This window comes from Numenius arquata, chromosome 4, assembly GCF_964106895.1.
Source record: "Numenius arquata chromosome 4, bNumArq3.hap1.1, whole genome shotgun sequence".
Taxonomy (NCBI): Eukaryota; Metazoa; Chordata; class Aves; order Charadriiformes; family Scolopacidae; genus Numenius; species Numenius arquata.
The window spans coordinates 46,283,515-46,293,187 of NC_133579.1; the positions used below are offsets into that span (position 1 = coordinate 46,283,515).

Sequence of the window (9,673 nt, forward strand, 5' to 3'; positions counted from 1 at the left end):
GATGTTTTATGTTACAGGAACCACTTTGGGGCAAGGTTATGTAGCTAGGAACACAAAATCGGACATTATCCCAGTTTCTGCTTATTAAGGGAGACGTGAGAACACAGACACCTAAAGTACCCAGAGGATAAACGGTTCTGTGTGTCTTTGGTTCCACCCATCTGTCAGAAAGAATTCACCACCCATAGACCAAACACAAGCTTTTTCCAGGTACAATTTGAAATCGTGATGTTATATGACAGAGCATCTTCTTTACCATGCAGCTTATCCTTCTGCCTGTATTCCATAGGCTATTAGGTAATATTGTCGTTGTTATGTGCATTTCCTCTGTGGCAGCAATTAAGTGAATAAAGCTATTACAGACATCTGTGCTGATCTCTAAATACGGCTCACAGGGTGAAGAATTGCACCCTTAGCATGCCAGTTCTGGTAGAAGATAGATCTGGTTTACAAACAGCAACAGCCTGATAAGAATTCAGTATCACTGAACTGGCTGGGGCCTGGCTATTTCAGAGCTGCGTACAGCTTTCATAGCAGACTTTAAATCACAGAAGACTCACCTGGTTTACGATTTAGATACACACTTCTAGTTTGCCCAGACGCAGGAGAACTGAAGCAAACTTTATGGCCTTAAATCAAAAGCCTGTGACAGGGTTTGAACAAAAACTTGGCAGCTCTGAGTTTTGCTTTGAATTTGATACCTGTTTGAACTAGAAATTTGAAGCAAACCTCAGAGGACAGAAGCTCCTGCAGATTAAAACTGAAGCAGCTTTCAGGAATCCCTGAGACACAAAACTTCTGAGAATCACAAACCTCTTCATTTTCTTTGTTATTTTATTGCTGGCGTTTTTTTCCATCTCATTTGAGGCCATCTGTAGTCCCCTGAAGAGTTTTGGCTGAGCAAGGTCTTTCAGGATTGACTCCCAGTGTCATTCCAGATTTGCAAAACGTCTCTTACTGCAGCTATACTTTTTACAAAGGGAAGAACATCTTTAGTAATGTAATAGCTGCTGAAAAATCTTCCCTCTTATTATTTCTCCTTGTTTCAGTTCCAGTCTGTGGTTTCTGAGGTCAAAAAGCAATATTTCAGCTGTTCCAAAACCTTCATGAAGACACACACTGTATATCAGTAAAACAGAGCATGTCCTGCAAAACAATTTGGGCACAGAGATTCTCCTGGCAGTAACCAATACCCTGCTAGGATTTGATCCTATGCCACGGAGTCAGTGAAGCTGAAGCTACTCTGTATTGAGTAAGTAGGACCAGGTCACTTGATCCTGCCCTGAACCCAGTTCACTTTTGCTTTGTTCAGCTTGTTGTGGTTTGCTGTATCTTTATATTTCATTTGCATCAGACTGCAAAGGTACAGGGAGCTCCTTATTTGGTTTCCTCTGACTCTGGCATTGCTAAGCTGATCTGCACTATCTCTATATCTGCTCAGGTTTCAGGAGAGTCTCCAGTTATGCAGCAAGGTAGCAGAGTCCAGCAAATTCTAGGAGATAAAGGGTAGCACCTAGAAAAGATCTTTAATTGGTAAAGATTTTCTTAACTTTCTTTCTGAAGTGAATGCAGGACTGTGTTGGTACAAAGCCACTGCTGATGAAACCTGCACCGGATGTGACCCTATAGACTTTTAAAATCATCATATATGAATTATAATCTGCTTCGGTAACATTTCTAGATGAATTTGAATGACGTGCATCACAGAATATTCAGCTGGACTGCAGAGTGAGATGAGAGAATATTTTTACAGCTCCTAGTAATTAAATTGTGATTGTTGCAGCTGCCTGACAGACTGCATTATTTTATAAAGAGTCAAAGCATCATAAAATGAATGACAAGTGAAGGGAAAACTGTTTTGAATGAGTCATAATGGAACTAGATACTCGTCTTGTTCTGACATTCCAATTTTAAAGACTTGATGTTTTAATTGGTCTTCCAACCATTTAGCCAGAGGTCTCTTCAGCTACTCGGTACACCCTTGCTGACACCAGTTATCCTGGTGTACCAGGTACACGAATGGCAACAACAGTTGCTTTTAGAAACAGAACTCAAGTAATTTATTTTACTAACAAAACGAAACATCAGTCCCATTTTCCTTTTGCTGGAGAGTAGACAAGTGGCTTTACGGTGTCAGATGGAAAAATAAAAATATGGGATTCTACGCAAAATATTTCTCTATCTCGTATCAGGCCTGGCATGGTTTGTTAGCATTATTGGCTGAAACTACCACATGCAATCACTTTTTGATGAAGCACCATGACAGTAAGGCTCAAATTTACCAGAGGAGTGAAAAAGCTGAAGTTTTGCAGTTGTTTCCCCCAGTTGCTGGGTCTTCCTTCTATAAACTATAGGAATTCCCTTTGCAGTGCCACTCACTGAGTCAAGAAACCAAGGCTCCTTGCAACCTTAGAATGACCATCTCTGGTTTTCAATTATTTTATTAGTTTAAGCTGACTTTTCAAAGAGGAGAGCAACTTGAGAGAAGGTGGGAACCCAGGTTTCCAGGCTCCTAGCCCAGTACTGTGGTCATAAGGCAGTGGCACTTAACCCTAAGGCTAATGACTGCAATGAGCAGAAGAGGATATGAAGAAAAGAGATCTTATTAGATACCTGCATTTTTTCAGCTATCAAGCCTGCAAGAGTAATTTTTGGTCTAACCTGGAGACAGTGCCTTAATTCTGTGACATATTTTCTCTGCTTTTTCATTTCTTTACAGGGCACATAACTATTACGAACTACTTGTTGAACTATTTTCCCGGGCTTGATATTGAGAAGAGGAATGTGTTTGGATTCACAGCACTGATGAAATCTGCGATGCAGGGCCGAACTGAATGCGTGAAAGCCTTGATGCTGGCAGGTATGCAAACTGCTTTGCTGCTTCTTCCTCATCATCCACCTGTAAATATCAGACAGTCACATGCAAACACCAAGAAGGAAATTGGCTTTTGGGGTGTTTACTCTGAGGTGTGGTGCAGCCTTCCCTGGAAATGGTTGTAGCTTTTAAATAAGTCATGGACAAGGCACTGAAGCCACAGGCTGCAGGTGTGGGACCACTTGGTTTTCCTGTGGAAACTCACACAGGATGTATCCAGGGTCTCTCAGGGTGAGATTCATTGTCTCCAGGAGAGTTCAGGGAGTGTGATCATCAGGTTTTGTAGACAAGGCATTAATGAAGTTCATGACACAGCTGGGAAAGATGCGTAGGTCTCTTGCTGTGGGTGTGATGGTGCAGGGGTGGGGGATGTGGTGGGATAATAGGGCCCTGTAGCTGGACTTCTCTCTCCAGCTGGGGCAGAGAGTGGAGAGCTTTGGGGGCTCTGGCTCCTGTCAGGAGAGTTTGGTGTAGGGTTCATACTTCACAAGGGACATTGGTGGGAAAGAAGGTGAAAGAAATTGTTATTAAAATATGTGGTGAAAAAAAAATCAATTTCACAAATAAAACAGCAAAATTTTATCTATGTTAAAACATAAGAATGCATGGAAATATAGGGGGAAACACCCATAATCAGCCGTGGGTCTATTTGCATAGTCTCTGACTTTCATACAGCTACAAAGCAGGTATGTGTCTTTAGAAAAGAGTTACAGTCAGGAAGCTTTTAAACTCAGTATCTGTTCAGTGGCTTGGGTAAGACCTCTGTTGATGGGCACCTACTTATGACAATGCAGGAGGTCAGTAAAGGAAAATAGCTCACCTTCCTAGCTGCCTAAGAATGGATTTAACAGTCAGATAGGGAAGAGGTGACAGCAATGGGTGACAGATGGTTGGAGCTGGATTGTCAAAGTGACTGCTCTTTCCAAAATTTGAGTTCCTGGAGGGTGGCCAAGGTCAATCACTACAAGATTAAGGCGCTCTGAGACACTTGGCCATAATGTTTCCTCTTTTGAAGTGAGTCTTTGGAACATGTGAATTTGCTATTGGTGAGTGCACAGCGAGTGAGTGGGGAACCCAGTCGCTCATCAGCAGTTTGTCACAGGCTGCTGCACTGCCAGGACTGAGCTGCTGCCAGCATTCAGCAAGCAAGCCAGCCCAAGCAGGAGCACAGAAACGCCTGTTGTAATTCATGTCTCAAGCCCCATTAAAATCTCCAGTGTACACTCAGTGCTGCTTTAGTAAAGCCACAGGAGTGGCTGTGGATCTAGAGACTGGGCTTCAAATACTGCGTATAAAACAGCTCGGTAACAGATGCCTAAGTTCTTTCACTCCTTGTCTTTAAACTCAGGATGTCAGGTTTGTATCTCAAGGGACATTAAACCCTCTTAACCAAACGGGATATTGATATCTCAAAGGGACATGTGTATTCTAACTAGTTACGCTGAAAATTATCTTCAGGGCAACTTTCATAGGAAAATCAAGGCAAGTGGCAAGTTCAGTTTTCCTAAAAGAAAACCTGTAGGCTATGCCTACACTGAAATGACAATTAGCTCAATAAGACTGCTATCACATTTAGAAAGGGACATGACTATTCATGTCTCTTCCAGATGAGACATTCTGCTGAGTGACAAGTTTGTTCAGAAATGTCTCCTGATTTGTACAGAAAATCAATACCTCTATAATAAATCACACCTTAGAAGAGATTTTATGATACAAGGTACAAAGTCAGCATTGATTTCTGTGGAAAGATCAGGATTTCAATACTCTGTAGTATTGTTTCCTGAGATAAAGTTTCCAAAACACCTGGGGACACATTTGTTAGGCAGCAGCAGGAGTGGGCTTCTCCTCAAAGGGAGGAGAACCAAGGGTGACAGCAAGGCACACAGAAGCACTAGCCTCATCAACAAAGGTGCTTCGTGAAGAAACAGAGCAGGGCTGGTGACAATAACTAGGATCAACCATTACTGCAGTGATTGCCAGGGAAGTCCATGGTGACAAGGCAAGTCCCTAGAGGCAAGGTAGGTCTGAGGTCAAACAAGAAATTAAATCTGCGGGTCAGGGTCCAAATCAGCAAGGCACATGGCCATGCACAGGCACAGGCACAGCACTGTCATAGCTGCAGCATTGCTCAGGCAAGGACCAGAGCTGAGCGTCTGAGCTTCAATGCAGCCCCCAAGCAAAAGTGGGGAGTCCCAGAGAACACTTTCTCACACAGCTCTTTTTGCACAAGTCTGATCGAAGGTCCCGCAGTTGCACCATATCAGAGCTGGCATGTCTTTTTCTTGAACATAATGGTAAGCAGCTGTCTGTACCTCTTGCTCGTTTACAAGCAGAGCATACTGTTCATTAAAATTTATGGGAGAGATTTGGGGTAAGAAGTTTGGGTAGGTTGGTTCAAAAACAGGCTAGTGGAGCAGGAGGACATGTCTTTGTATGTCTTTGTTCCTCCCCTCACTGGTTTGTAGCTTCTGCAGTCATGAACTTCTGATCACTTTCCTCATGCTCTCATTTTTCCTCTGTTTCTCTGCAATGGCAAAATATCCTTAGTGTGAAAGGTTATACCGGAGCCACTGCAAACAGCTTCCTGGTTGCCATTCCTGATACCTCGTTCCCCCTGTGCTAGTTTGAAATGCTGTTACCAAGATAATCCACCCTGAAAAAAATAATTTATCATGACGTTCTCTTGCCTTTTCCATCTTCCAAAGCTATGGGACAGAATGTCTTTTCTTTTGTGGAAAGATCTGTGTAGGTCAGTTTTGCGTTGGCAGTTTGAAAAGGGTGCTTCAGCTGATAGAGAAGCCCTTCAAGAAGTCAAATGTTGTAGCCTGTTCATATCCCAGTTTAAAACTTTTTCAGGAAACTCAGAAATTATCTACAGTCCCAGAGATACGCGTGAAACATAACTGAATGTCAAAGAGCTCAGTTATGTTAAAAGCAGCTGGGCAAAGTGTCTCTGCCTGCCCCAGAGAACATGCTGCAGGTCTGCTGAACAAAGTCAACATTCTGAGGTGTGCAAAGCTGCCTCTGAGAACAGTCGAAGTTTAAAGGCAAAATATAAAACAAAGGATTTGCATCTTAACAATGTGACTGCCTGAAACCAAAGGCTATTCACACATACTCATTCTCCTGTTGATGTCATTTATTCACCCACGTATCCGTATACTCTAAACCACCAAGACGCCTGTGCCCAAGTGGTATGTCCAGGATCACTTGGATGCGATGCAGAGGATATGATGCTGGCTGTCAAGTCCTCAACACATCTCTCGGGTTCTTTTTGATTGGTGGCAGCAGGCTAACTTTTTGCCAGATCTTTTGTGCCCTTTAGCAGTTACCAGCTATAATGTGTTGGTCATTTGCAACAGTCTTGCCGTCTTCAGCTTCAAACCCACTTGCTGCTGGTTGTTCTACAGCAATTCTTCCAAAGGTACTGTCTGTATTGAGCTTCCTCTGTCCTTTGCAGAGTTCTTCTGTGTGAGCAGCACTAGGCGCATGCCATCCTCATTGACAAATGCCCACGCTCTGCCCCAATACCAGGACTGGGAGGACTTCCCTGCCATTTTCTGATTGCCAGGGAACATGGCAGCACTGGATATAGTACTACAGAAGTTGTAAAGGGTACAGTAGAGCAGACTAGGATGCTTGCTCCTCCTGTTACTCTTGTATTGTCTCTTCAGGCAGCCAGGTGTCCTGGAGGAGAAGAGTGCAACCCCACTTGAAAGCAAAAGAGTGGAGAACAAGGGCAGAAGCCCATGTGAGGGGGCTTACAGGAACATGGAGAGATCAAAAGGATGGCAAAGCTGGAAAAGGACACAGAAATATATGAGAAGAAAGAATGGATGATGGGGACAGATATCAGAATGGGATGGATAAAGATCAAAAATTGGGAATGGGGGGAGGACAGGACAAAAGATAATATCCATTAGATATCATTTCCTTCCAGAACCTAACACTGTACTTCAAATGCCTACGTGTCTGCTGCCTAGCATGTGCCCCAATCACCTCTTATTGCCGGTCCACTCAGCAATAATAGCATGTTTTTCTAATGATTACTTCATTTCCTCTAGGGTGGTAATCTAAGGTAGATGAGAACAGCCATTCTGGGTTCAGCCTGAAGGTCCATCTCACCCATTACCCACTCTCTGACATGAATGGAAAATTTCCTTTTATTTGATCACCCTTGTCACCATCCTCTCAACCTTCCTTAATTCTACATTGTACTTTCAGAGATAATTGTACTGAATTGTACACCTGGCACTTTCTCCATTTTTTCCTCTTTTTTCCCCTATTTTTCTCAATTTTTTTAATGCTTTTCTAAAATTCCTTGTATTTTATTTGCTATTCTGGTCCCTAGTGAGCACTGAGTTGATCATTAGCCCAAGATCTCTCTTCTGAGTGGCAGTGATCAGTGTAAAGCCCATTATTCTGTATGGGAAGGATTTTTGTGTACGGAATTGTTTCTTTCTGTATTTGTCACTCTTTTCTTACAAGGCTGAGTGAATGGATTTTAAAATGGCAGGCAACATGCAATGCAGTTGAAATTCATAATGTTGTTCTTTGCATTGTTTTAAGATAATTTGATATATACAGCCTTAATTTCTTTTATTCTTTTTTTTTTTTTAATAAATCAGGAGTTCAGAAAGTCAGGAACCTGTGTCTCTCCTTATTGCGTGTTCATTTTGACATAAATATTATAGTGTGTCCTATGTGATGTTTTCTTGCAGGGATCTGCCTGATTCAACTCTGATCATAGCAACAAAAGTGTGGGAAGTTTCTTTAATAAACACTAATTATTCTTTTTCCAATTTTTCTTTTCTTTGAGGGGCAAATGTTCACGCAACTGACCCAAGCCGTGGACTGACTTCATGGGAATGGGCTTGTTACACAGGAAGATCAGAATCTGCCTTCATCATGCAAAAGCTGATGGACAGGCCATGCCCGGAACAGTTTTGTGATCAGTATAAACCAGAATGGCCAAAGATGAAGGAACTTCTCGCCAAGGCTGCAGAGCCAAAAACTTGTTTGCAGAGGATTTCTGAGTGCATGAGGGCAGCTATCTCATTCCGGTCTTTCTATGGCCCAGAAGAAGACGGAGTCCTTGACCACATGGTGAAGGTGACGACAAGCTTGAGCAGTCCTTTCATTGCTCTGTCATGCCGGACGGTGTGCCCAGGCAGCCCGCCTTCTGTGGGGAAACGCAGACTGGCTGTGCAAGAAATCATTAGGAAGCAGAGAGCCGAGGAGATCCGATCTCAGGACAAAGACCACTTTAGCAGCTATGAGAAGCTGTTTCAGAACTCCAAAGTCACGCTGATCCCCAAGAAGAAGGACCGGCGAGCCAGCCTGCAGCCCATCAGCCTTGCAGTCTCTCAAGTGAACACCATAGCCACCAGGAAGGCAAGCCTCTTGCCGCTCCACCTGCTTAGACGGAGCAGCGTCAGGCCGGGATTTGTCATCCCCAAAGTCCGTGTCAGCAAGGCTCCTCCACCCACCTTCCAGCCAGAAAAGGCGAGAAGGAGGAGCAGCGCAAAGGACGACCCCTATTTGCAGATTCCCAAATGGAGATACAAGGAGCTAAAAGAGGAGCGGAAGAAAGCAGAGGAACAGGAGAAGATAAAGGCAGCAGAGGCTCAAAAGCAGAGGCAGGTGTCTCCTGCCAGATGCAGGACCTGATTTAAAAGAGTTGCTTAGAAGGTTTTAGAGCCGTTAGTGTTGTTATCTCAGCAAGATAACAGACCGCATGCCTTCGTGCATGCCCACCGCTCACGGAGCTGGAATACTGAATAACGGCCCTTAAGGCGCAGAAACAGGGCAAGGGCTATGCCACAGTGTGTCTGATGGTGGAGCAGGAAGGTATTTTGTGGCTGAAGACCTACTAAGTTTACCTGTATGCTGTTGATAGGAAATTTTAAGCGGTGCAGTCCTCTTGTGGTTTCCTTTTTTTCCAGTTCCAGGTGAATGACTGAGAAACAGTCGTTCTGTTTCAGCTTGAAAAACAATGCGTTTGAAAGGATTGTATTTTGTGTTTGTTCATTTTGTAATGGACAAAATTAAGGAGCTGTGCTTTTGACACTAGACATTCCTCCCTCTCCTTCCTTAGGTAGACGTTTTGCAAGGTTTTATAGTAATAATGAAAAGTTTAAAATCTACCACTGTGTTGGTGGGCAGTGAAAGTCCAGGTCTACAATTGTTTTGAATATACTAAGCACTTTATTTTAGTTCCAGTAATCAAAGTTTAAGACAGGATAGATATTAAACTTTACAGCTCTATACAGTCTGTATGGATGCAGTTCTTAATGCTACTGTTTGTTCTGTTGAGTATTAAAAGGGCTGCATATGAAATATTTCACTAGTTGAGGTATTCACATCCTCTGCAGGTACAAATCAGGGGCAGGGACTGATTTCTTTGAACAACAGAGAAGCTGAGCTAATTTTTGAATGCCACCATCACCTAAGGTTTGCCTCCCCAGTTAAGTTTCCCTGTATCCACTGTCTGTTGTCTCCTCTTTAGTCTCAGGGAATTTTTTGTCATTGCATCTAACTGTGAAATAAGGGAGATGGTGAGACACAAGTGGGCTTTTTTTTAGGTTGATATTTAAGTTCCTGTTAAGAAAACCCACTGGGTTTATTGTGAGCCTTTCCGTATTATAGCCATGACAGGAAAATTATGCAGCTTCTATAAGTTCCAGCCATTTTCCCAGGTGTGAGGCAGCTCAGCCGCTAGCTTTTGGAAACGGTGGCCAGATGCCATTGTGAGCTTTGGTACTACAGCTCTGGGTGCCCGGAGCGGGCAGTACATCA

At 43.2% G+C, this 9,673-nt stretch overlaps 1 protein-coding gene across 1 annotated transcript in view; it reads left to right on the plus strand.

The window, feature by feature from the left end:
- The window catches only part of ANKRD33B (ankyrin repeat domain 33B), a 46,328-nt gene extending 37,783 nt beyond the window's left edge, over positions 1 to 8,545 (plus strand). The window contains exons 3-4 of the mRNA XM_074146760.1: positions 2,720 to 2,860; positions 7,695 to 8,545. Of these exons, the coding sequence (XP_074002861.1) occupies positions 2,720 to 2,860; positions 7,695 to 8,545 (992 nt within the window). The remainder of the gene's footprint in view (positions 1 to 2,719; positions 2,861 to 7,694) is intronic.
- Positions 8,546 to 9,673: the final 1,128 nt, after the last annotated feature.